Source organism: Fusarium vanettenii (assembly GCF_000151355.1).
Source record: "Fusarium vanettenii 77-13-4 chromosome 12 genomic scaffold NECHAsca_40_chr12_1_0, whole genome shotgun sequence".
NCBI classification, from domain to species: Eukaryota; Fungi; Ascomycota; class Sordariomycetes; order Hypocreales; family Nectriaceae; genus Fusarium; species Fusarium vanettenii.
In genome coordinates, this window is record NW_003315847.1 from 81,219 (window position 1) to 107,290 (window position 26,072).

The 26,072-nt window shown below is 49.6% G+C and overlaps 10 protein-coding genes across 10 annotated transcripts; 5 read left to right on the top strand and 5 right to left on the bottom strand.

Moving 5' to 3' along the window:
• Window positions 1-237: 237 nt before the first annotated feature.
• NECHADRAFT_97493 (uncharacterized protein) lies at window positions 238-979 on the top strand (the record flags this gene model as incomplete). Its single annotated transcript, XM_003041843.1, has 2 exons — window positions 238-284; window positions 334-979. The coding sequence occupies 2 exons, from the start codon at window positions 238-240 to the stop codon at window positions 977-979; spliced, it is 693 nt and encodes a 230-aa protein (XP_003041889.1).
• Window positions 980-2,380: 1,401 nt separating this feature from the next.
• On the top strand, window positions 2,381-4,159 carry NECHADRAFT_52885 (uncharacterized protein; the record flags this gene model as incomplete). Its single annotated transcript, XM_003041844.1, has 5 exons — window positions 2,381-2,670; window positions 2,719-2,760; window positions 2,813-3,443; window positions 3,474-3,935; window positions 3,986-4,159. The coding sequence occupies 5 exons, from the start codon at window positions 2,381-2,383 to the stop codon at window positions 4,157-4,159; spliced, it is 1,599 nt and encodes a 532-aa protein (XP_003041890.1).
• Window positions 4,160-4,414: 255 nt separating this feature from the next.
• Window positions 4,415-5,497, bottom strand: NECHADRAFT_87087 (uncharacterized protein; the record flags this gene model as incomplete). The annotated part of the gene is made up of 1 exon (XM_003041899.1): window positions 4,415-5,497. The coding sequence occupies one exon, from the start codon at window positions 5,495-5,497 to the stop codon at window positions 4,415-4,417; it is 1,083 nt and encodes a 360-aa protein (XP_003041945.1).
• Window positions 5,498-8,091: 2,594 nt separating this feature from the next.
• NECHADRAFT_87088 (uncharacterized protein) lies at window positions 8,092-8,480 on the bottom strand (the record flags this gene model as incomplete). The annotated part of the gene is made up of 2 exons (XM_003041900.1): window positions 8,092-8,315; window positions 8,366-8,480. 2 exons carry the CDS (start codon window positions 8,478-8,480, stop codon window positions 8,092-8,094), a joined length of 339 nt encoding a protein of 112 aa, XP_003041946.1.
• Window positions 8,481-9,659: 1,179 nt separating this feature from the next.
• NECHADRAFT_87089 (uncharacterized protein) lies at window positions 9,660-10,537 on the top strand (the record flags this gene model as incomplete). Its single annotated transcript, XM_003041845.1, has 4 exons — window positions 9,660-9,780; window positions 9,850-9,965; window positions 10,018-10,159; window positions 10,209-10,537. The coding sequence occupies 4 exons, from the start codon at window positions 9,660-9,662 to the stop codon at window positions 10,535-10,537; spliced, it is 708 nt and encodes a 235-aa protein (XP_003041891.1).
• A 264-nt stretch (window positions 10,538-10,801) lies between these two features.
• On the bottom strand, window positions 10,802-11,805 carry NECHADRAFT_87090 (uncharacterized protein; the record flags this gene model as incomplete). Its single annotated transcript, XM_003041901.1, has 2 exons — window positions 10,802-10,926; window positions 11,121-11,805. The coding sequence occupies 2 exons, from the start codon at window positions 11,803-11,805 to the stop codon at window positions 10,802-10,804; spliced, it is 810 nt and encodes a 269-aa protein (XP_003041947.1).
• Window positions 11,806-15,149: 3,344 nt separating this feature from the next.
• NECHADRAFT_72838 (uncharacterized protein) lies at window positions 15,150-17,744 on the bottom strand (the record flags this gene model as incomplete). Its single annotated transcript, XM_003041902.1, has 6 exons — window positions 17,140-17,744; window positions 16,116-17,090; window positions 15,797-16,060; window positions 15,480-15,746; window positions 15,385-15,427; window positions 15,150-15,321 (listed from the first exon to the last, which is right to left on the bottom strand). Exons 1-6 carry the CDS (start codon window positions 17,654-17,656, stop codon window positions 15,150-15,152), a joined length of 2,238 nt encoding a protein of 745 aa, XP_003041948.1. The 5' UTR covers window positions 17,657-17,744.
• Window positions 17,745-19,194: 1,450 nt separating this feature from the next.
• On the top strand, window positions 19,195-20,499 carry NECHADRAFT_97495 (uncharacterized protein; the record flags this gene model as incomplete). Its single annotated transcript, XM_003041846.1, has 1 exon — window positions 19,195-20,499. The coding sequence occupies one exon, from the start codon at window positions 19,195-19,197 to the stop codon at window positions 20,497-20,499; it is 1,305 nt and encodes a 434-aa protein (XP_003041892.1).
• Window positions 20,500-20,892: 393 nt separating this feature from the next.
• On the bottom strand, window positions 20,893-22,202 carry NECHADRAFT_52860 (uncharacterized protein; the record flags this gene model as incomplete). The annotated part of the gene is made up of 5 exons (XM_003041903.1): window positions 20,893-21,212; window positions 21,263-21,393; window positions 21,448-21,910; window positions 21,967-22,003; window positions 22,059-22,202. 5 exons carry the CDS (start codon window positions 22,200-22,202, stop codon window positions 20,893-20,895), a joined length of 1,095 nt encoding a protein of 364 aa, XP_003041949.1.
• A 2,187-nt stretch (window positions 22,203-24,389) lies between these two features.
• On the top strand, window positions 24,390-25,963 carry NECHADRAFT_87094 (uncharacterized protein; the record flags this gene model as incomplete). The annotated part of the gene is made up of 3 exons (XM_003041847.1): window positions 24,390-24,615; window positions 24,657-25,235; window positions 25,278-25,963. The coding sequence occupies 3 exons, from the start codon at window positions 24,390-24,392 to the stop codon at window positions 25,961-25,963; spliced, it is 1,491 nt and encodes a 496-aa protein (XP_003041893.1).
• Between the last annotated feature and the right edge of the window lie 109 nt (window positions 25,964-26,072).

Consider the following 26,072-nt stretch of genomic DNA (forward strand, 5'->3'; position numbering starts at 1 on the left):
TTATCTTTTCTTCTATTTTGACAGTGGCGGCTACCAGTAACGTCGTATTACTTGCACAGCCATTGCGGTGATTTCTTGGTCTAGAATGAGTCACCATTCCAATAGTGCTTACACAGCCCCACTCAAGACTGCAACGTCGTGCTACGGTGAAAGAATTCTCATTAAATATCACTTCATGTTCATGACCATAGTGCTTGTAACTTTGCAGCTGAAGCATACCATTACGACAATACAAACATGGCCGAGACCGTTCCACAGAACAAGCCGACCGTAGTCTGCGTCTTGTAAGCTGAGTCTTCCCTTTCATTGCAGCCTAGTCGCTGAATGATGCAGTTGTGGTGCCGCAGCTGGTTACAACGAAATCCACCTCGAGGCCGCGCGCTCTTTGGCTCGTGAGTTCCACAAGAACAATGTCCATCTTGTGTATGGCGGAGGCACGGTTGGGCTGATGGGAGAACTTGCCAAAACGCTCGTGTCCCTCTCTGGTCCAGAAGCCGTCCATGGCATCATCCCCAAAGCTCTGATCCGAGTCGAAGAAGGTTATCAAGACAAGGAGTCTGACTCCGGATCAAAGAAAGCTGAGCGAACCGTGCAAAACAATAAGACCGAGTTTGGGCGTGTCACCGTCGTTCCCGACATGCACAGCCGCAAGCAGTTGATGGCGAAACAAGTCTTTGAGGGAGGACCGGGATCGGGCTTTATTGCTTTGCCTGGCGGCTTTGGCACTATGGAGGAGGTGATGGAGATGACGACATGGAACCAGCTTGGAATCCACCATGTTGGTGTTCTCTTGTTGAACATCAACGGCTACTGGGACCATCTCGTTGCTTGGGTCAAGAATGCAGTTGACGAAGGGTTTCTTTCGAGTCAGAACGCCAGCATCCTGATACAAACGGATGATATCGCTGCTGCTCTGGAAAAGTTGCGAGCCTATCAGGTCAGCGGCGACAGATTGGAACTGAGCTGGGGCGACGAGTAATCTACGTCGATCCCTTTATCATGTTCCCAACTCCACTCTATTTAATTTCATTTTACTGTCATGGCCTTTATTACTAAGAGGTGTGTGTCATTTTCCTAATGCCACTTCTCTATGAATCTAATAATCGGCATGTTTGTCGAGACTAAGTGGCCCAAGGAATGATGTGCGAGACAATGTCATGACTCTTCGATGAAAGCCATTGAATCTTGGTTTTTGCCCTCTATACTACGTGGATCATTGATACTCCACTGACTATTTTAAAAAAAAAATCCAATTGCAACATTCATCAAACCTTTCGCCGTCAAAAATGACAGAAACATGCACGCTGCCTGTTACACCCTAACACCCAAAGGAGCTACCCGAGACTTGAGGCACTTTCGTAAAAGTTTATGGCCAGCATATTTCTCAGCTACACCTCTGTTTTATCCAAGGTAAGAACAATATTTATTATGGCAATTTAGTTCCGGTCTCTCTATAAACCAAACAGTTGTACCATTAACGTTATTTGACGTCGATATATTTGGAGATGGTTGCTGTAAGTCCTGGCTACCAAACGCCTTTACGACCAGATTGACAAAGTTCTTGCAGCTTAGAAGGATTACAGACCGGAATTAATTGAGATTGTACCGATAGAGAAAAACATAAATGAGAACGGAAGATAAAATTAGTATCCTGTAATTCTCCCAAACGTGTCAAGGCTCTACCGTTTTCATCTCGCTGCTAGAGCACTATCTTGGGCTCTAGCTAGATTGGTGAAACAATGCTAGTGTTGTATCAGGTATAAAGATTCCAACTTTCCAGCTTCAAAAACTTTGGCGAGCGGCGCATCCTGCTCAAACACGGCATAGCGCCCCTTGTTCCCAGCCTTGTTTTCACCGCCGTGCACATCATGGCAGCTGAATCAGGGAACGTGGATGCCAAGATGTTACTGGAACAGTGAATTCTTAGCTGATTGGCTGGTCGAGGTTGTCAGATATTCTGATGTCATTCCATTCTTCAGATCGTCGCCTGAATTACCCAAAACAGCACAAACGCAGCGCCGCTCAGCCTCCACCATGATGTCCCCAGATTCACTGCCTTGTCAATGCCTCGCAGGATTATCGTTCGAGATCAATCCGATCGGATTATCCAACGAGACTAGTTGATCAATTACTAAGGTTGACGAATCCAGGCGCTCTAGAGAACTGGCATACTGCATGATGATTGCATGGCTGTGCCTGAATTGTTGCACAAGGTCTCAGCTGGTGAATGGAAATGAATATATATGTACTCGAGAATACGCATATTCCATAGTTGAACTTCTCTAATACATCTACAAGATTATATCACCAACGCCTTGCCTTTATCATGTGGCGCTTCAATCCCCTTTTCTTCCTCTTCTCCTACCCCCTCGCTGGGGCCATGCCCAATGCTCATCTCTCAACAAGAGACGTTGAAGGTCTAGACTGGAAGCCGTGTGACCTGCCTTTGCCAGAGGCAGTCAAAAACGCTACCACAGTCCCAGTCGACTGCGCTACACTTGAAGTTCCTCTTGACTACACCAACCCCAAGTCAAACAAGAAGCTACAATTGCAGCTTGTCAAGGTCAATGCAAAAGAGAAGCCCGTCAAGGGAAGTGTTATCTTCAACCCTGGAGGTCCTGGGAGTAGTGGTGTTGAAGAGGTCACACAAAAAGGCCCACTCTATGTCAAGTAAGTCAGGCTCAGATATCCCATACTTGATCGCTAATAAGCGACCAGGACTCTCGGTGGTCACTTTAACGTAATTGGCTTCGATGCACGGTAAGAATTCCTCTGGAGCATGATTGAATCACCAAAACTGACAACTCTGTAGAGGCACAGGCCGAACCTTGCCATTCATTTGTGACACCGGAAGCGCCGCCCCTGACACTCCTGAATCAACAAAACTATCCCGCCGCGACAACAAGTACCCTCACCCCTACTCCGACGTACCACCATCGCCACTGTACGATCTTCTCAAGTATCAGGTGTGGGAGCTCAGTGAAGAGTATGCCAAAATCTGTGTCGAGCCCAACAAGGAGAATGCCACCTTCTACGGAACAGCCTTCGTCGCCAGGGATATGCTGGCCATTGTTGATGCTCTCAAGGAAGATGGCCTCCTTAGGTTCTGGGGACGCTCTTACAGTACCATTTTGGGACAGACCTTTGCTGCCATGTTCCCTGACCGTGTTGGCCGTATGCTTCTCGATGCTGTGGTTATTCCCGACGAGTACTACTCTGGTACCTGGTTCAGCGCCCTTTCAGGAGTGGAATCGACAATCTTGCGATTCTTTGAAGAATGTGTCGATGCTGGTGTTGATTATTGCCCTCTCGCCAACTTCACAGGCCCAGATACCACCGCCCAAGGCCTCATGGATGCTACAGTCGAGGTCTGGGACGAACTCGCCAAGGACCCAGTCTTGGTATCAGAGGAATTTCCCATCCCTTATCTCACACCTGGAAACGTCAGCGTGCTACTCGCCAGCAAAGCCCAGATCCACTCGGCACTCTACGCCCCAGCGTCCTTCACTGGCATGTTTCAGGTGCTCATTCCTCTTCTAAACCGCAACTTTAGCATGTGGACCGACCCTGTGAAGCCAGAGACACCCGAGGAGCAAGAAGAGCCATGGAACATTTCCCAGGGGCCCAACTTTCACGCGATTGGGTGCTCGGATTCCACCTTCAGAGCTAACTCTCCAGAGGATATGTACAATATTGTCGAGGGTCAGAATGCGCAGAGCTCATTCGGCGAGATTCTTGGCCCCAAGACATGGATGTGTGCTCGATGGCCCGTGTTTGCTGCCGAGAGATACGAGGGAGAGTGGCAAGGATTGAACACCAGCTTTCCGCTTCTGTTTGCCAATGGCCGATGGGACCCAATCACGCCTCTCATTGGTACCTGGAATGCTGCATCGAGGTTCAACGGAAGTCGAGTGCTAACCCATGAGGGCTTTGGTGTAAGTCATCTTATCGTCTCTTGAGTTGAGTGAAAAGCTAACAGACCCAGCACGGTGTAATGAAGCAGCCGTCCGACTGCACCAACAAGGCGATCCGAGCGTACTTCCAAGATGGTGTCCTGCCTGAGCTGGGCACCAAGTGCAAGCCAAATAAGAGTTCTTTCGAGCAGTTTGCAATTGATCTGGAGAAGGGAGTTGGGACCGCGCCATGGGGGAATGAGTAAAGCGCATCATCTGTGGATTATTGGCATGATTTTGAAAGAACATGATTTGTACTATTATTCCATGGCCGATTATGCATACACATTTTACTACAGCACAAATATTGCGTTTGACTATTACGTGAAGCTCAACTTGAGAGCCAGAAAACTCCTACATGGCCATGTTTATGGTAGTAAAACCTGAAAATGAAATCCACTCATCAACAAAATCGTGTCCCCAAACGCCATAATACTGAACGCTCACTGTGAGTATGGCCCCTACCACTGGCTAGGACCAACCTCGCCATTGTACAACTGATAATCATACCCAGAAGCCGCCAAGAGCTGATCATCACTGGCTCCCGTACCAGAGTCGTCATGAATATAGTCTTCAGCATCAGCAGCGTTGTACCCGTACGGCTGGTAATATGAATGCTCGTAGACTCTAGGGTCAACACCTGTGCTCTCCGTAATGGACGGGTCCTCTTGTCGGTGCATCACCTCCTGTCTTTGCTCATCGCCTCTGCGTCCCTTTTGATGCTTTCTTGAGCTTTTCTTGCTGGACGATGACTTTCTGCTCTGCCGTGAGCTTGAGCTGCGGGGTTCGGGCATGGGATAGATCCAGATCAAGAACTCCTTGTCTCCATCGGAAAGCTCAGTATTCATAGGGATCACTGTCCCGCCTTGGGCGTCTCCTCGTTCCACTGGGTAATGCATGATGGACTTGGGATCATAAGCATTGCGTATTGTTGTGGAAGCCTTGTCCAGTTTGCGATAGTTGTGTGTGACCTTTTGAACATCCCATCCCCTCCTGCCCTGGACTATTCTGTAGTTCCACTTGATCGGGCAGTCAGGATGAGCGTGCTCATGCTCCATGCCTAGAGCGTGGCCAAACTCATGCAAGACATCAGCCTGTCTGTGTTTTCGCCGATCCTCTGCGCTTCGCTGGTCGTTGTGATGCATGTTCAACGTCATGGTCGATTCTTGTAGGTGTCGCTCAGCGTCAGTGCCAATACACGAGCTCGAGACACCGTGAGAGATGAATGAAACGCGGATATCGGAGGCTCTGGGGTCATCATCCTCGAGGAAGACGAATCTGATTCGCATACGAAGGGTGTTGTAGTGTTCCTCGATGAGAGACTTGACTTTGTCCTTGTCGGATGAATGGCCGTTAAGGAAGCATACATAGAGGAAGTACTTGTCCTCGGGCCACAATCGATGGTTCAAGCCAGCCGCATTTGCCCACTCCCCGACAGCAGTGTCTGGGTCGTCATCATCATTACCACCAGTCCAGGACAAGCCTAGATCTGGCTGCTGATAGCCATGACCGGAGGGGAACTGATCAGTGTAATCTGAAGGCATGTCTGCAACTTTCAGGCGACAATAGGGCATTGAAAAAGATGACCTTGGTAAAGTAGGAGTAGATCTCTGCTACCAATGAGACAGAAATTGCAAAGAGGTGGGAAAGTGGCGAAGAGAGTGCTTGTATAAATGCCGTTAGACAAGTGCAACGCATCGGTTGCCTTGGGGGAACCGTTGGGCACAAACAACGTGGCTCGGTTATCATGGTTCGCCCTACTACAAGAGGCAACGGCATATCGAGCCTGCTGCCTACAAGGCGAGCGACAAGGCCGAACCGGAGGCTACGAGGAATCAGCTCGTATAGCTTTCGATCAAATTGATCACTCGGCGTCCACTGACTCTCACTACGGCCAAGTACTATAGACTGAAGCGATATTATCCTCACTTAATAGAGGCGATGAGACTAATTAGTTCAATTTATCAACTTGGCTAATTTCCTGACCACGAGCCAAGCGTTGAGTCGAAGAGGCAGCCTAGCGTGGAGTAATGGATTGAGGCATTTATGCGCGTCGGCGGAACGCTGAACCGCCATCACAACTGAGGGATTTGCCTAGACATACCATAGGCTCTGAATGTTCCTCCTCTGCATTCTGTGATGTGTCTCAGACCATAGCAGCACTTGAAAAGGTCCACTTGAGATGAACTTGGGCCGTCTTTTCCTACATTGACCTGCCTGACTACACCATTTGCACTCTTCTGATGAGTTGTTCTCTCTGGGTGTCTGCAGATGGCCAGCACACTGACTCAGCGCCACCATAGCCAAGGCTGTTCGGAATCCATGCCTTCGTCCCGGTTGGCTAATATCCCAATATCCACCACGAACACTCGGCGCGTGACTTGGGAGGTAAAGTCACAGTAGTGGCTATTGGCCAATGGGTTTGCCGACGGTATTTTCAACCGTCACTCGTACCCGTGCTGACTCTGATGCGGGATGCGTGGGGGGCAACCTCTTCGAGTTGTGGGTGAGGCCTGTTGCACAAATGTGCTACGAATCAGTTGCCTTGTTTGTCAAAGCGGTGAGGAAAGAGGGTGTGTTCGGGAGCAGGAGCGTTTAATTTAGGCATCAAAGGAGGTTTCACTGTCTCTGATGGAAACGATGACCATCCGTTCACCCGGGTTAGCATTGAGGATAGTGTTTAAAGAGTGATCAGATGGAAGATGATGAAAGAGACGATCAGCTCGCTACGTGAATATGAGAAAATGCCTCATTATTACTAATTTGTGACTTGATTCACAAAGCAACGATAACAAAAGGAACACCTCTTATTTCGATGGGCGTAGGCCTGAACAGTGAAGTACATGGCAAAGAATTCCTAGGGTTGCATTCGGAACATTCAAAGACGCACATGAGGATACAGAATAACCAAGGGGAAAATACATCGTGTTCTTGACTATCTGTGAGGGTTGAAATCCTGGGGTGTTCGAGTGCACCATGTCTAGACTTATCTTTTGTCCAGCACTGTTCTTGGTTTCCATGCCTTGCACTCAGGTTATATATGAGAGACATGAAATGAACCATAATTGTGCTATTTATAGTCTTTCGGCCCCCTATTGGTCAACTTGGAGTTTCTGTGCGACTCTTATTTGACGTCGTTGTTCTTACTCCATGTTCACTCCTGTTCCTTCACCGCCAACTGTATCTCCCAACCAGAGGCATTCACTACCACGCCAAGTTCATCACAGCAGACCAAAAGCAGGCCAGATCCGAAGCTGCACCGCTTCATTGTGTACCACCACCAACCTAACTCCATGCCAAAGGAGCGATCGGCGAACAAGGCACACATAACCTATCGTTAATCACCTTGAAGTACGCATGGGAGGTCATTAATCAAGCCTCAGCTGTCTCAACCACACACCATAGCATTATGCCAACGTATAATCAGAGATGGAAGAGAACTATAAGTAGCCCGGCAAGCGTCCGTTCTTCCAGCACCAATCTTCCTGCATGCAACTATCAACCTCACCAAGAAACGAGACAAGACAACCGAAACAACGACTAAAGGCAACATAGAAACAAACACTGCGTCCACTAAACGACAAACCACCATGTGTCGTAAACTCACCCTCGTCACATCCTGCAGTAAGTGCTGGTTTTTGATGAATACCAAATTTGAGGACGAGATCTGCGACCAGGCCAAAGGCAAGCTGGGTGGGTGCCAGTTTGGAATCCTAACAGATCGGATTGAGTACAATTCCATATGTAATCCCTGCTTTGAGAAGCAAAAGAAGAAGAGGGAAAAGGACAGGGATAACTGTCGTCTTTCTTAGGTATTTTCGGTGATGGCCTCTTTTGGAGAGGTGTCCTGACGATAACCCGAAGGAAAGGGGACAGACGTGAGGGCAGGTGCATTGGGGTCAAGTGAAGGTGTGGGCCTCTCCCTTGAGATGGAGGCCCAAATTTCTTTGTAGGATCAAGGGGTGGTCGCTCTGGAGTAGGTAGCTGACATTGCTATAGCGTGGTATTATGCCTCTTCGAGCAACGGCAACACCATCCAGGGGTGGGTAGAGAGGCAAAAACATCAATTTCGTACTACTCTAGCATCTCATCGATCTGAATTTCCTTGTATGTTATCTCATTCATGTGCCCAGCCCCTTCAGGCATCTCGACGCGATTGAATAAACTCAACGCTCCCTTTAACACTTGCCACTTTTACCAACGCCCATGTTCTTGCAACCCTTGGAGCAGTAACCCTTGTACTTGATAACCCCGTTCGTACCAGGCGCACAGTAGAACAGCGAGTTCTTGACGTGCGTCGGTCGGCGCAGATGCCTTGCTTGGTGGCGGCGAGGGCGTCTTCAATATCGTCGTAGTAGTTGCCTTGGCAAGATATCAGACAAAGGGCTCTACGGATGGAGAAATAAACTTACCGATATCCAGAAGAGAGCTACCGCAGTAGTAGAGGCTGGGCGTGCAGTTCCTCGCTGCGCCAAATGAGGCAAAGCAGGCCACGACGGCCGCAGAAAATGTAGCCACGTTGACCATTCTGACGACGTAAATGTGCAGGAAAGTCTGACTTGCAAGGGGTTGATAGAGGCCTAGAGATTTTCTTGGCAGCCAAAACAATCCGACGAGGAGGTTTTATAGCTTGACGCATCCAAAGCAGGAGAGTGAGAAACCCAAGCCTCAGCTACTTCAAGGGCGCCACGAACCTCTCGGTAGGTGTCTGATTGGCCCCGAGGTGCCGATTTACCCCTGGGAGCCCGACTCAGGTCTAATCTTGGTCCATGATTTGTTTGAATTGAGGAGCTGAAAAATGGTGGGCACTGTGGCGTGGTCGAGAACACATCGGCGCACCAAATGCTTACTGGTGTTTTACCCTCATCTCCGCCAAGACACGGATCTCGAATAGGGAAGCCAGGTTTCACAGAGATTCCCAATTCAGGACCAAGAGGTTCTAGGCGTGTCAGTCAAATTTCATTCTATTGGGGGCAAGACAAGCTGATACTCACGATCTTGTGGCTCAGTTAACCCATCAAGGGCCGGGCTTCAACTATAACAAAGACCACATTAGCTGATACTCACTATGAGGACACTAGGCTTAATAGCTTCACCGCTCATCGTCCAGCGAGGAGAGAATTCTGCTAAACTGGCGCTCTGAGACAGGCCAAACGGGATAGAATTGCCTTGAATCTAGATGACCTCATATTCAAGGGCGACGTGGAAGCTGTAGCTATAGGGATGAAGGCAAGAAGCCTCCAGCTAACAAGGATCACGAAACTCACGAGGCTACCACCCCACTATGCACAGTCGTGCTAGGAGTTCCCTCAATTGAGCACCCCAGAACTTACCCCGATGCCGAATGCAAGTATGTGAACCAGGCCATTTTATTCTCCGTTCCGACGCCGGTGGTGACTCCGTTCTGTCTTGGGGCAATCGGGATGATCAATCCTTGACTAAAATAATCATACAAAAGACCCCGGGAAAAAGTCCGACATCAACAGGTCATATGAACTGTTCACGTCCATGAGCGAGCCGCACAAATCCAACCTTGTTCATCAGACACACGAGGCTATAAACCTAACTCTCGAGTATAAAACATCACTTTTGGGCACAATCATTGGTGAGGAGCATCTCGGCGGACTCGGTCCTCAAAGAGGGAACGAATGAGTTGCACGCCCCCGAGAGTACGTCAAACTAACAACTCCCAGGTCAGAACTCTGCATGGCTGTCGAGTCCATGGTTTCCTACGCCTTCTTATACCGATTTCACGGATCAAACTTGTTTGCGGACAGGGCTGAGCTTGCTACTTTCAACGCCCTTCCCGCGGCAATGAGCCCTGATTGTGAGTACAGAATATCCAACCCAACACGTATTTGACACCCAGTTATTTTCTATATACTGATCTATGTAGGGTGGTCCCATCAATATGTCACCCAGACCAATCAGTCGTGGTCCCGAATTTTGACGGCAAACCCGTTCTTCAATGTTGTTTCATATTCCAATACCTTCGGGTTAGAGCCGAATTTTGTAAGTGTTAAGTAGAATTGTCAACACCATTCATGTGATTCTGACTTTTCAGCCTTACTGTACCGTCAATCATCCGCAGGCATATCCAAAATGTGTTGCATCGTCGTTTGTCAAGTACGGAGAAAATGGCCTTGTCCATATGCTACTCGGCCCATCGATAGTAGAGACCAAGGTCAGGAACAGGTCGGTTCAAGGTACGCATCATGGAAACAAGTGATCTCGCTCCACTAACTCTGGTCTAAGTGATATGTCGGGCTAACTATCCGTTCTCGGATCGACTGGACTATGAAATTCTGGCTGCCGTCGGTTTTGACTTTTATTTTCGAATCCCACAGTGGGTAGACGAAACCACGGCGCTGTGCCAATTTGCCGGCCAAAAACCCCAATCTATTTCGGCGGAAAATGGACTTTATCGCATGTCGATTCAGAAAGGCCTCCACAGATTATCTATACACCTCTCTATGACGACCACCGTTGCATACAGGAACAACACCGTTGGTGTGTATCATGACCCTCTGCTCTACGCCGCCAACATCAAATACTCCTCTTTATCCCATCAACCACTCAATTAGACAGACAGACAGCCCTTACCAACTTCTGAGGTGGATGCTCAAAGTCTCGACTGGGTGCTTAAACCCACGTCCAACTGGCGATACGCGATAGACCCCATGACAATTAAGCTTGGGAGGACCATTCCTTACGACACCAAGCTGCCAAATCCACTGTTCGATAGACACAACTTGTTACCGAGTCTCGAGGTCGACGCTTATCCTTTAAACTGGCCAGAGACGCTGGGTACTGCCGCTCTACCTCCAAAGCACGTGGAGGTTGAAAAGTCAGAGGTCACCAAGCTTGAGCTCATTCCGTTTGGGGCCGCCAAACTTCATATAGCTCAATTTCCAATTTTGAAATAGACCATAGATGCCCTTGAGGTATAGGTTGGTATGAAACATAGCCACAACTATAGGTATTAGGTATTATGTATCAATCCGGCCAAATCCACATCCAGAGCAGCATCTCTTCAAGGAACGTACATGTGTCATCAACACGAAACTTTTACATCAACCCCATGCAAGCGACAAAAGGAGTGAGTCTCATAGCCCATCACCATCAATTCTCATCACTTCCAGCCCCTTCAGTAGTGCTCCTTCTTACACTTCCCATCATGGCCACGACGATATCCCTTCTGGCAGACACAATAGTCTCCCTTCTTCCACTCGTAATCCGGACACTTGCACTGATCTCCATCTTTGATCTGGCCATGTGGACACTTGCAGTAGTTGCCCTTTTGGTTTTGTCCGTCGGGGCAGACGCACTTGTCTCCCTTCTTGACAAGCTCTCCAGGGCACTTGCAGTAGATTCCATCTCTGACCTGACCGTGGGGACACTTGCAGAACTTGCCCTTCTTCTCGAGGTCTCCGGGGCACTTGCAATAGTCTCCCTCCTTGAACTGAATACCAGGACACTTGCAGTACTTGCCCTGTTTGATCTGGCCATGAGGACACACACACCGCTTGCCCTTCTTGTGCTGTCCATCCGGACACTTGCAGTACTTGCCGTCCTTGACCTGGTCTCCGGGACATTTGCAATAGTCCCCGTCCTTGTACTGGCCATCAGGACATTTGCAGTACTTGCCATCCTTGATCTGGCCCCAGGGGCAGACGCAGTGATGGTGCTTGTCGTAGTGTTGACCGTAGGGGCAGTATTCGTAACCGCCGCGGGCGACTAGATCCTCATCGTCCCTTGCCTCGAGCTCGACGTCTTCGGGCTCTGGTTGAGGGATGGCTGCCACCGAAAAGGCACCCAGGAGGAAACCCAGGAAGAGATGTTTAAGAAGCATGTTGGTCGGCTAGTCAGGCGTTGATATTTGTCGAGGTGGTATTATAAGGAATGAGTTTGATGGTTGTCTCAAGAAAGAACAAGAGGATGTCCAGAGGTGTTTGCATCTCTGACTACCCTTGGGTGAAATAAGTGAATTGAGAATGTCAGAGGGTCTTTATGTACTATCGTGTTTGCTTCCATGACGGTACTCAAGTTGGTTCTTCTCAAGAACTTGATTCTGTGATTAAACTCGACACACACTCCGTCGCGAATCGGAGCACAATCATGCAGCTCGCGATTAGCCTCAGCTCGTATTCAGATCCAAACTCAAATCCCTCGACAACTCATAACCTCTCAGACACCGAGGCACACCACCCTCTCTTAGAGATAGAGTGGATTGCCGTAGGAGCCGAAGACGACTTGATCGTAACCTGCAGTTCGAAGTCAGGCTGAATGGTTTCCTCGAACAGGGTCTATGACCGCTTGGTTGGCTACAAGAAGGAATTGAGTTTGCAGTGCTAGTTTTAGGACATTCCCAAGGCGGTAGTTGGGCGAGAGAAGAGACCGTTTATGAAGTTAAGGTGAAGTATGCTTGTCTAAACAAGCATACATGCAATGTTCAGGTGAGGTGGCTGTATTGGCGTACCGTGGTGGTGGGAGGACCTTGTGTTGTCCCTCCGTGCCAAGAATGTCCATGTGCTCGCCCGGAAGATACGAATTCAAAGATTTGCCCGATGTACCATTTACAGCTATAGCATCCTTCTTCTCGTGCGGCAAGCCGCTGCGTGTTGAGATGCATAATACAAGCACTACGTAGAGGGACATGTACCGAAAGAATTGTCATGCACAACCGAGATCCTCATCATTGTGAGCATCGAGCACTGAACCAACTTCCCGGCACACAACAATCTTTCCATGAACTCGAGTTTGGCTACTCAGTTGAGGCTTCTCCCTGACGGATGCATGACCTCAACCTCTGTCCAGCTCTCCGGTAGCTCACCGATGATCCGAGCCTCCGAGATGCGGAGCGTCACACGGAGGAGGTTCTAGACCGAGTCCTGGTTGGATGCCGAGTTATAGACCCGCAAATTAAAAAGCGTCGGTGACCGAGAGCCGGAAGCTTACTCTCCCGAGGATGGCATTCACGGCGAGACAACACATTCGATGACCCATCTTCCGTCAATGTTCGGTCAATGCGACTCGGGATATGTCCCTTCTGTATCCATTGAAGCTGTTTCAACAAGACAGCTGATCATTCAAAAATTAGTAACGGGGCCTCGAGGTGAGATGAATCATCAGCTGAACTGGCAAACTCTTTAAAGTGGGATGTCAAGGATATAAGCGTAAGACGGCAATGCCCGACCCTACCTCTCTCTGCAGTGAGGAGCAACAAGAGGTTCTTCTCCCGTCCCTCCTTTTCATCTCGGAGAACCGCCTTGGTCAAATGATTCCATAACAGAATCTCGGTCGTTGGTTTTTACGCATGTGAATCTTACATGTTGCCTCGTTTGGCCCCCAACGTGGAAAGCCATTGGCAAGCACAAATTCAGTTGGGAGGGTTTGGGATTGTTATGGAGTGTTTGCATAAGCCTTTTCACATCTTTCTTGAAGTTGGGAAGTTTCAAGTTCATCCCCATTCCTATTACCCATTGTATATTCCACGATTGCCTTTCTTCCAGTTGGCAACAAAGTGACTAGAGCTGAAAACATCTACCTACAATATAGATAATTCAGGCCAGGGACATTTATCAAGACTATAACTGGCGCAACTGTTACAAGAATATGGGCCCGGGTCCCAGCTTAGCCGCATGAGCTTGAGTTTCAGCTCAGACCAAGCTGCTCGTAATGAGACTTCGCGTTTCCAACAAAGCTAGCAAGCGTTCCCTTGCAAGTTTGTAAACAAATAATACATGAGTTTCAATCTGGCTGCGGCTTTTATAATACTTTCCCGCTGTTTTTCAAGCCCTGGGCCAAGTAACCGGATAGTCTGTGTAAATTCTCTGGTTGCCCCAACGCCGATCATCATTATGCTTTTGATTCCCACGTTTAGAATTGACTTGGACTACACTTTTTCATACAAATACGTGGGCAATCAATTCATCGGTGGTACACACTAAAAATTCAAGTGTACTGTTGCACTATAGCACCACAGAACACGACTCTCAAAGGAAACTGAGAGTCACTGTCAAGACCAAATGAGCATTTAGGAATGTTAAGCAGTCTAGACCGTGAATTGTATCTACCAGTTTCATCCAGAGATAATATAAGTTCAGTGATTCTTTTGGAAGCATGGGAATAAAAAAGTGACTCAAGGTAGACATTCTGATAAGACGGCCTGGTGGGCATCCTTTTCAGTCACTAGACGAAATCGATCTATGATGAAAGTCTATCAATCTCTGAAACCAAAGTAGTGATTAGCAACCCAAACAGCCATCAACTAAATCTTTTGCTATGTTACGCTATGCGCAGCTGCTTCTTCAGTTGCTCAAACTCATGCTGTAGTTCAGGGAACTGGACCGGGAGTCGTTGCAGGATTTGCACAAAAATGTCCTTGATAATCTCAGTGCCATCCTTACTGTATAAATTGGTATTTACTCCCGCCGTGATGAGAGCCCTCGCGATGGGGATATAAAGCTTCAGGGCATCCGGTAGCAAGTGGTTCTCCCACTGCCGAGTCATCCCTTTAGCCACGAGGTAAAGGAGCATCATGCCGTAGCAATCGCGTAGGCTTACGGGTGGTCCCTAAGTCAAGCTTGCCTCAACCGCTTGTAGGTTCTCATTCCCTCCACCCAGCACTAAGAAGGCCGCAGCCCAGAAGAGTGATTTGCGGCCAAGGCTGTCTTTAGCGAAGATGTCCACCCCGTAAGTGATGAGCATTTCAGCACTCGGGCACACAGCCAGGCAGGCTGTGACTTGAAAGGACACGCCTCAGAGCCGGGTCAAGCTTCAGTATGTAACTAACAGAAAGGCCACTTTTCATCAGACTGGTTGATTTCCCTATCAATGGTTTACGGTCTCCAAAAAGGCCAGAATGGTTCGACCTGCATGCTCACCATATTATTCCAGTATTTTTGTTGATCGTCGTATCTCAAAGTAGAATTGCTATTGTTGGCATCTGGAGAAGGGTACGGTGAGATATAATCGAAGGCGTGCATATCTCCTAAGCTTGTAGTGAACTCACAGAATGCCCCTATGGAGGGTCTTGGATGCAATTGTTGATCACACGATACGGCTCTTAGTTTTAGTCCATAATTGATTGCCTCAACGACGCAACGGCAACGGCAACGGCAACGGCAACGGCGCATTCATGACATTTAACATATGCTAACAGTCTTCATTTACAGTATAACTAACATCATCGTTTTAACAGCCTCCTCCTCCTCCTCCACAACCTCCACCACCTCCTCCTCCACCGCATCCTCCACCTCCGCCTCCGCAGCCACCGCCACCACCACATCCTCCACCTCCTGCACTGCATCCTCCGGCGGCTACAGATCCCCCACAGCTGCCGGCGGCACATTGTGCCCAACTACCGCTATCTCCACCTCCAACCCCAGCTCCAGCTCCAGACGAGTAGCCAGGGTCCCAGGCGTAGTACATGCCGGGCGTGAAGTAAATAGGATACATCCACGGTCCGTACACTATCATTTCTGCGTTAGCCTTACATAGGCAGGTATAGTCGGGTTCACTCACTGTAATAGCTGTACCCCCAGTGGTCATAATACTGTTCCTTGGGAGGCAGCTTACGGCCCTTCTTCTCAGCCCGTCTACATGCCTTCTGGTAATTCTCTTCTAGTCGACGTTGATGTAATTGTTGAAGATGATTCTTGACTCGTTCTGCATGATTTGTAGCCAAGAGAATGTCGCCGGGGGCCCTCACGGCATTATGTGAGGAGATATGGGCCGAGTTGTCTGGAGGACAGAGGCTTGCAGCGCCAGACTGATGAAAGTTTTCTGCGACTAAAGAGACAATTAGCAAACGTCTGTCAATGCCATTCGGTGCATCTTACCCTTTTCGTTCTTGGACAGCCCGAGAGCCTTTCCCACCGAGGATACATGCGACGTCCTCACAGACTCGCAGTACCAGCAAGTACACTCAGAATACACCTCACCATATGTCTCTTGGTACTCTTTGCTTGTCCATTCAAATGCCTCACTCAACTTTCCCTCTTCGATCTTGTCGTCGTGTCTGATGTAACGAGCCGCGACCCGAGTGGTGTACTGGTAGTAAGAGAAAGGCGTGAGTTGGTGTGTGTGCCAGGGAAGGTCGATATCTAACGTCTCACAGTTAGTGCGGCGCTCATAGCTAATGATAACCACGATGCTTACCAAGCGTGGGAACAGCGACTTTTGACGCGTTCTTGGCCATGATGCTCATGAACCGCTCGTGTTTGGTACAAAACCTCGCCATCGTCTCCCGAGCAGTGGGTGAGTGCAACCAGTCAATCTTGCACATCTTTTCAGAAAAGATGCCTTGTCTCATGATGGCTCCGCAGAGATCCAAGGCAAAGGGGCTGAAGTTTTCCCAGTATCTCGACATCATCTTGCGGATGCAGATGCGTGAAATAGAAGGCACGCCCAGTCTCCGTCTTGCAACATAAAGCCCAGATGACTCGTGTATGGTGCGGAGAGAGCTTTGCTTCATCAATACCTCGTCTTGAATCATTTTACGCACAGTCTCCATGGTAGGGGGTTGATCTGGGTTAGCCTGGTTCAAGAGATCGTGGATCTTGACGCTCAATATGAGCTGAATCATGCGGTTCGGAAAGGTCCGATGATCCCACCGCTGCTGCGCAGTTCGAGTCCATCGTTCTGGCACCCCATTAGAGGTCTTGAGGATGGTTCCAGGCATGGGATAGTGCTTGACGAGAAGGTTCTTGGAGTCGTTGCAAAACTTGGCGACACTGAGTAGTTCCTTGTTGATGAGAGTGGCACATTTGGAACATCGAAACTCCAGTCTACCGTCTCCATACCCAGATCCGATCAGACCTGGTCGCTCCAGAGTCTTTGGGTTCTCTTCAAGACTGCAAGTCGTCCAAGGAATATCGAGCTTTGTTGTGCAGACAGGACAACTCAGAGACTTGACGAGGGAGTCGTCGACGTTCTCCCACTGGCTTCCAGTCTTGGCAACCCATCTAGCCTTGTGGCTGTTAGGAACGGTGTAATTAAAGGATTCGTCGATTGCAGCATTGACTAGTCTCCATGGGAGGCCACTTTGCCAGAACCGACGATATCCTTTCCGCATGCAATCTTCGAGGAAATCGGTTGGGTTGAGGAGATGAGCGTGGAAAACCATCAAGACGTCTTGGTACCTGTTAGTAAAGCACAACCAGAGTGACGGTTCAAAAGATACCTAGCGGCGGAAGCGGTTCCTTACTCCAGTAGCTGTGCTCTTTTCTAAGAGCAAAAGCCTCATATGCTGTCGTCCGGGACTCTTCCATATCCTTCTCAACTAATGGTGGCCCACCAGTCAAACTGTTCCACCAGGCTTCATATCGATCCACTGCCCTTGCAACAAATAGGGCCCAACGCTTCTCCCGGATCTTGCTAAGTGCTTTCCGTTTCTCTTCATCGTCGGGAACATCACCGTCAGCGCGGACGTGTTCCTCAATCTCTCCGTTCTCAGCTACAGTGATGGCTCCGTCTGCGCGGCTATCCCAGATGCCAAATAGTCCATCGGTGTACCCCACGTCTTCTTTCAGGGCTTGGAAGGCAAAGAGAAGCTTGAGGTGGGCCAGGCAAGTGTCTGGGTCCGGGTCATGAGGTTGGGAGTCAATCTTGAGGTCTGCGAATGAAGCCACAGGGTCGATATCTGGTGGGGCCGGTCCCCCAGACGTTTCCTGGTAGGGCGGAGGGGCTGACGCTGACATGATGATTATGATTCTTGACCTAGGTGAGAAAAGATGTCTTGTTATCGTGAAAGTATGGTGTTCATGTCTTGACGATAGTGCGGTGATCAGACGGTCAAGATGAAATCAAGCTTGATTTTAAACCTGTTAGTATTCATGCCGAGGTCTTTTATCTCCTCGTCAATGCACCCATCGTATGTAGCTGCGGCTGACTGGGGCTGTTCCGGGTGTAGGATCGACTTGCCGATTTACGGGCAGTGCAAGAATGTTGGTTGCACAAGATTGCGTCATATTATTGGCCACAAGTTGTACAAAACAAAGACGACCCTTGATCACGCAGAAATCTAATCCAAAATGGCGCTCGTGAGGGTCAATCACCTTCTGTATGCAGCATAGCCACTGCGACCTCGCTCCCGAATAGCCGAAACCATCTGATTCCGCATCACAGCTATTGGTCAGCTCGATCTGTCTCAGCCACCGCCCGACCAGAGAAGAGATCTCGCTTGTTGGTTGACGGGGCCGATCGTTCCGCATGCACAGACAGATCTACGGCCAATCGTCCAAGCTGAAATTTTCTAGAAGCCTTAGAAGGCAGCAGTATTTCCATTGTGCCTTGCGGTGTGGCTGTGGCATGTGGAATGTGAAGATCCTCGTGATGCTGCATGGGTGTAACAATATGTCATCTCTAAAGGTAGTAATACACCTTGACGCGTCTTCGGTGTGTCTGTTGATCCATGAAATATATCACTGTACAATGTGGCAAGCTTCAAGTGGCTTTGACGTCGTGGCTCGAATGACACCGCCAACAACAATGCATGGCGACCTTCCTTGCATCGAGGCATACTCAGACTCCAAGGCAGAATATGATTATGTTGGTGGTGTTGTTGCTGTTGTATCAATCACGTCTGCAAGAGGAGTCATCGGGCACAATGTCAAAGAACACAATAGTTGGCACATGACAGCATTAAAACCCAACACTGAAAATCACTATAACCCAGATCAAGGTTAACCCTCTATAATACTCAAGGGAGCATACAATTTTTAGGGACTGGCACAAGTCTATACTTACATCAGTCACCGGTTGGTCATACCTGGTGTAACCAGCTGTCACTGGGTCAGCAAGTCTACTCCATCAGTGCATCCTTTTTCTATACACCAAGATATCAGGCACATCCAGGTTAAACTACAAGGACCAAGTAGATGAAGTTGAAGTTCCAAGTAAATATATTCATACTTGGCGTTGGATACCATTCAAGTTACGGTGGTGCTCTAACCACGAGCACGCTGTCTCAGAAGCCACAAGGAAAGTAAGACGGTACGAGATTAGTCCGCTCACCAATCAACATCCGGCTTATCATGGCGATTACGACTCCCCCAACCACTCTTGTACGTGTCATGGACGACCAGAGGCAGTCTTACTAGCTGTTTTAAGTAAGACGGGAGACTATTTCGGTGTTTTGAAAAGTCCGTAGCCAACTACATATACAGCCTCAGAAGTAGAGGCTACCATCACCACTTCTTGGCATTTATCTCTTTAATATATTTACTTTCCTACTAGAATGGAGTCGTTAAGAGTCCTTATCGTTGGTGGCGGCATCGCCGGTCCAGCTCTCGCCCACTGGCTATCACGAGTCGGCGCCAACATCACTCTCATCGAGCGCTCTCCGAGTATCCGAGCATACGGCCAACAACTCGACCTTCGTGCGCAGGGTGTCCCAATGATGAAGAGAATGGGCATCGAAAATGCCGTACGGACTGTGACAGTTCACGAGTCTGGCACTCAACTCATCGATCTGAAGGGCCAGACCAAGGCCTTTTTCCCAGCTGCTCCAAGTGGCACCGGAAAGCAGAGCTTCACGTCCGAGTATGAGATCATGCGCGGTGACTTTGTCCGCATTATATATGGGCTTACTGAGAAGCGCGAGAATGTGAAGCATCTCTTCAGCACAACCATCGACTCATTCACCCAAGACCCAGAGGACAATCCCACCGGCAAGGTTCACGTCAAGTTCTATGGTGGCCACAACGAGGCCTTTGATCTTGTTGTCGCTGCTGATGGAACTGGCTCAAGGACTCGAAAGCTCATGCTTGGTCCTGACGCTCCAGATCCACGACATCGGCTGGGAGGCAACATCGGCTTCTTCAGCGTCCCATCAAAACCCGGGGACTCAGACAGGATGACATTCTGCCATTTACCCGGAGCCAGCGTATCTCGCATCATTGGCACAAGAAAAGACTGCCCAGAACTTACTCGCGTGTATATGCAAATGCGGGGCAATGACCCTGGCCTCGATGCGGCACACAAGTCTGGAAATCTAGCAGAGCTCAAGAAGGCATGGAACGATTTGTATCAAGGCGGAGGATGGGAATGCGATCGGTTCATGAAGGCATTAAGAGATGGTCCCGAAGCCGATGATCTCTACTCTACGCCACTTGAAGAGGTCAGACTCCCAGAAGAATCTTGGTCCAAGGGCCGAGTTGTTCTTCTCGGCGATGCTGCCCACAGTCAGACAGCAAATGGCTTTGGATGCACATTCGCCTTGGTTGGAGCCTATATTCTCGCAGGCGAGATTGCCACTCTCTACAGGAAGGAAATGTTGTCTCCAACAGCAGCAGTGGTGCAGGGGGCCAAGAACTACGAGAAGAGGTATCGACCGATAGCCACTTCCAAGTATGGAGGAAATCAGCGGATCAAGGCCTTGATATCACCCAGGACGAGCTTTGGAATCTGGTGTCTGCATTCCTTTGCAAGGGTAGTATCGTACTTTCAGTTTGATCAGGGGGCTGGGTTGGATGCGAAGACATCGGCTTGGAAGCTTCCAGACTATCCAGAGCTAGAGGGGAGTGCAGTTGAAGTCAAGTGAGCAGTCGTTGGAGAGTCTTTTCTTTTGCCATAGATCTCCTCTCCCTCAAAGCCCCCCTCTCTAATGGAACACACGAGAGCAACACTAATGCCACTTCCCATTCCACAATATGCTTCATCAAGGGAGCTTGGGTACGTAACGTGAGGCGTGCGCAAAGGTCTCCTATACACGGAGCTCTATTTCTTTCGCATGGCAAGTTCCGTGGCCAAGTTCATCTCCCGCAATCACTGGACCGCGTTGGCTTCGAATCCGACAAGCGTGAAGTGTAAGCGGGCTTGGCCTAGGAACCGCAGCAAGGCAACAAGCGGAAGAATGGCCCCTATCTTTCAGGAGATGTCCCCAGAAGGTTTTGGCACTGAAGGCCTATTAATATTTGTTTTACGCAAAATCATATCATCGCACGCTTCTCTCTGAAAGCCTTGAATCACTTCCTTGTGACCCTTGTAGACTGGACATTCGATACTCTCGATAATGAAAGATTCCCCTCCCTGAACTAGAATTGTCTTTCGAGCCTGGTAAGCTGAGCGTGTCGTACTCCTGATGGGTTAACCCACGCTCTGAATCAAGGGGATCTTCCCTGGGACTTCTCGCTGCCTGTGCGAATTCTGGCGGGGGTTGAAAAGCAACACTGGGACGGCTGGCCGCGTAACTGTTTCCGGAGGAGAGGCCTGGGATGACCTTGCGGAAGATGGGTCTGAGCAGGGCAAGACAACCTGGGCAATGAGTTAGCAGCTATAATGCCTCAAAGGAGATGGCTGCTTACTTGTAAACACGGCCAAGTGAACCTCGACACTCCCCCAAATCATTGCTAGAGCAAACTCATACGGCAACTCTCTAGTTTGGGGGTTGTAGGTTTGTGACTCAATGATCTGAAAGATGGAAGCGATACCAACGCTGAGATATCATGTGAGCGGCCGGTCAGGCGGTGTAGTTGATAAGAGGACGTACAGAGATCCGAGGGCAAAGAGACCGAGGACGGCAATCTTTTGGCCAAAGGGTAGCCTCATTCTAATAATCTCCCATATAGGTAGAGCCAAAATGATGAAATCCATCAAACAATGTGTCAGGTCTGTTCCGAGATAGAACCTCGCGACGTGGGTAATGCAACGCGCATTCGTAATCGTCTTATCCCAGTAAGCCTGAACAGGGAGACAATGAAACGTGGTGAGAAACGTGCGCAAGGTGAGCCATATCCCACACATGACCATCAAGACGATGATGGGGATGCGAATCGATGAGAACTGAAAGAGGCGTCGGTAGAAGGAGAGAACTGCGAGTTTCGTGAGGGCTATTGACCAGGCGTATAGGTATTCACTGGCCCATAGCATCATGCGAGACTTTTCCATGTAGTAATCGATCTTCTCATCGCTGTCGGGTGCAAGTTTCTGGCCAAGTTTGAAGCACGCGGCCCCTGCGCAGCATCAATTAACACGGGTCGCATCGAGGAGACGATGATTTATTACTCACATACGATGAGATCAACTGAGTATGCAACTGCAAAGACCTATTAAAACTATGAGCGAGTGCTTCCTCTCCCAGCACCAGCACCAGTGTCTTACCCAAGCGGCGATACACAACGCATCGTCATAACCCAGGCCCATCCGAGTCATCCGCCGTGCCTTGATCCTCAGTACGAGGGCCAGGCCAGCGGCGGGCATAGGAATGATAATAGCCGCATACACATTGGGAATCAGCCCCGTCATGGTTGACTTTGTGACGAGGGGACGAGAATGACGACGAGAGGAGGCATTTGGAGCCAAGGCTGGTGGGGACAAAAGACGCACGAGGGAAAACCTGGGGAAAAGAGGGGCGACATGACCGACATTTATGCCGGGGAGCCATTGATATCAACGGGCTGGGCGGACAAGGGTCTTGCCACCTGTCTGACGAGTCATGGGGGAAGCTGTTATCTCTAGAGATACAGTACAGTAGCCCAGGGACCGATGTTCAGGGGCATTGTCTGTCTAGACTCATCTTGACTTGTGAGTTGTCAAGCGACATGTAGCGAGGCATTCTTTGGGACTGTATCTCATTGACTTGTCACAGATGCAGAAGCAGGCAGGCAGATGCTTGTGCTGTGCTGTGCTGTGCCATAGCAGGGCTGACCGAATGTCTTTTGTGCGACGCGTTGACGTAGCCCACCTTTTCCCCAGACGCGTCCAACCATGTTCGGTCTAGGGCTGGAGCCAAGTCCAGCCAAGAGCCACTGGATTGGGTGCCAGGTTTTTACAGGCTCAGCTGTCGGGCGAGGGGGAGGGGGAGGCAGTGACACGACGAGGCGATTCGAGAAAGCGTTGATCACTTCCTCGAGAGGATGGTCCCCCCGACATGCCAAGGGTCTCAATAAAAGGGCTGCCTGAGAAGCTGGAGTTAATGATATCAAGGGTGCACATTGGTGGTGGCTTCAGGGATCCAAGCCAAGTGGCTGCTGTGGTTGAGTTAGGTGGCCAGCATACAGGAGCCGATTTTTCCAGCCGTTTATGGCGCAGCGCGACCGACAGTTGGGAAATGCAACGGCCGTTCCATGCTCGCTCAAATGCTCGTCTTTGGACAATCTTTGAGGCCACGCGACCAAGGCACACAGGACAGTACAGTACAGCACAGTACGTACACCAGAAACCATCGACCCTTGAGCTATTCGGCGGCTCAGCTAATTACGTTCACTGTAATCATTCTTATCTCCAATGATCTTGGGCTCAAGAAATTGCCCGCAACCATAACTTAGCGTCCGCCACGCGGGAAAGGGACCCGACTCCGACTCAGCCTCGGATCCGCTCCCGATAAGTATCAGATGAGCATCGCTTCACTCGGTGATTAAGAGCTGCCCGACGCGTTGAGATGCTTTTCTTCACCGATGCTTACTAACTGTGAGGGCAATGCAAGATCTTTTCCTTCTTCTGAATGGCTCGAGCAAGATTATGAGTACAGTACGCGAAAAAGGCGACGCGTTTGTCCTACCCTGTACCGAACAAGAGACAAGACGGGAAGAACTGTCAGGCCCAGGGCGACTCATTAGATAGGCCAGGTTAAGGCGATTGATCGTGATTTCATACAGATAAATTAAATTAATTGATTCTATACATAAAAGCGAGAAGGAGAGAAACGCGAGCCCGATATTGAGCGCAGTTGAGTGATGGACAAGCTTAAGCGTAAGGTAGGTGCTGAAGACGTGATGCTGTCACAGTAGTTTCACTGCCAGCAGCTAACAGTGTGCGAGTGCAGTGGTAACTAGACGGTCTAATAATATTCTAGAAAATACAATACTAATTTACTTAAAATATCCATTCCGAACTTCTAGTAACCGTCACTTGACACATTGTTGATTTGCGTGTGCTGTGGGTGCCGGGTGCTGGGTGACGGATGCAGTATGCTATCACTTGTAATGCCGCCTTGGAGTATCTTTCGTTATTTAGCCCGAGCCTTGGGACGAAATCAGGCTCTCGATATCAAATGCCGGCGCGTATCTCCCTGACCTGAAGCTTATCGTGACACCGCGTCACGTCGTGTGGAGCTTTGCATCCATGCATGGCAAGACAAAATGAGGCGGAGGCGGCCCCGTCAGAAGAGGTTACATGTGCCGGTAGTTGCTGAGCAGAGAGCAAAGCTCAAGTCCAAGCATTGAACTGATGCTCAAGGAGAGTCCAGGTACTCCGTATATACCGAGACAATATTGTTGCTCCACGAAGGAAAAGCCTGAGTGCTGAGATCGAGACGTCTCTCTTCCTCTTGCGACGAAAAAGATGATTGACCAATCGGAATGAAACAGCCAGATTTACCCGGAGAGCCCAGCCAATGATATAACCGCAGCGGAGGCTCGTTACCATGTTCAAACACCTGACGCGTTCGGGGGGGTTGTTTTCCTCTTCGCGTTGCTCGTGACCTGATTCACCATGGCAGACCCAATCTTTGCGCCTTTGCCGCCCGAGCTCATCATCAAGATCTTGGGTTACCTCTCTGCCATCTCCAAGTCGACTCTTCTAAACTTGCGACTGGTTGATCAACGCACCTGCTCTTTGGCGACGCCAGTCGCTTTTCAAAGTCTCTTCCTCGGACCAAATGAAGGCTCACCTCACCACAGGGCTTTGCCAAAGTTGCGCTGTCCAAGCAGCTCGCCAAGTTCGTCCGGGAACTCACATGCGATACTTGGATTGGCACAGATCTCCAAAATGCCGATCGCCACTCCCGCACACAAGCACGCGTCAGCTTCTTGTCCGCCCTACCACTGATTAGATGTCTTCCCAACTTGAAAAGCCTTCGCCTTTGCTTCACTACTGAGATGGAGTTAGAGGGCTTTCCCTGGGTCGAGGAGCTGCTGGACTATCGCACCAAAGTGTTACAGACCATATTCAAAACATTGGCTGGCGACTGGTCAGCCATCGAGGCGCCCATTATTCGACAAGAATTGGAAACCGGCGAGCATCCAGCATGTGTCCCAGACTGGGGTGTGAGAGATGAAGCTGATCAACCAACTGGTCCGACGCGCCTTGACCGACTCACACTGCACAATGTTCCCGACGATGCCTGGAGCTGGACAGCTGGATCTGAACATGTCAAAATGGCGATTGCCTCAGGCTCTTTGGTCGATCTCAGACTATCCATTGCAACAGAAGGCCCCGATTGGAACACGGCCATGCATGGCATCAGCGAGGAGCTCCATGTTTCGTTCAACACCCTCACGTCTACCTGGCTCTCCCGCTCGGTGGCACAGAACCTCAAGATTCTGTCGCTGTCTTGCCGTACGTATTGGGGCTGGAACCCTAAATGTGATCTTCGTGCAGCTGGCGGTGGCGGCGGGTTTCCAAACCTGAAGGTTCTTGCTCTCAAGAAATATGTCTTTAGCCATCAATGGCAGATCGACTGGTTTGCATCCCTGGGGCTCGAGGAGCTGGAACTCGACACTTGCGCCATCATCTATGAGGCGAAAGGTCATATTCGGTTGAGCGAGGGCACAACCATCGTTGGCCAGGACAACGATGGAGTTAGCATCAAGGTTTCCAACAAAGACTACCCAATCAAGAATTGGATGAACTCCCTCCAAAGAGGCCCTGTGCCCAATCACCTTTTTCCAATCCGGTGGCACAATATTCTGAGCGAATGGAGGCAGTCGATGACCACATTGAAAAGCTTTCAGATCACTGCCGGCGAGTTATACGCCCGCCATGAGTCTGGGCTGGGTATGAGTTTCGCCGAAGCACATCGCCAGGAGCACGAGGACTTTAGACGCAAGTTGTTTCCCCAGCCGAGCGGCGTGAAGGTGAGTCAGGACCATGGCTTCTATTACAAGCAACCTCTTCGTTATCTCTACTTTGACGACATGGAGTTCTGGAATGAATGGAATAGTTGGGATAGGTCGAGGTCGGAAGATGAAGGTCGTGGGGTTGAGGACGGCGTTGAAGCAAGGGACAAGGCTGCTCTCCTCGACTTTTTGGAGACGATTCGGCAGAGGAATTTGGCAAACCCGTAGCTATGTGAGCATAGTCGCCCTGGTTTGCCTACTACCATGAGTGGGCCGAATTGGGTGGATGGTGTTGGAAGTCATGATGTCTAGAATGGCCTGATCAAGTGGTATAGGT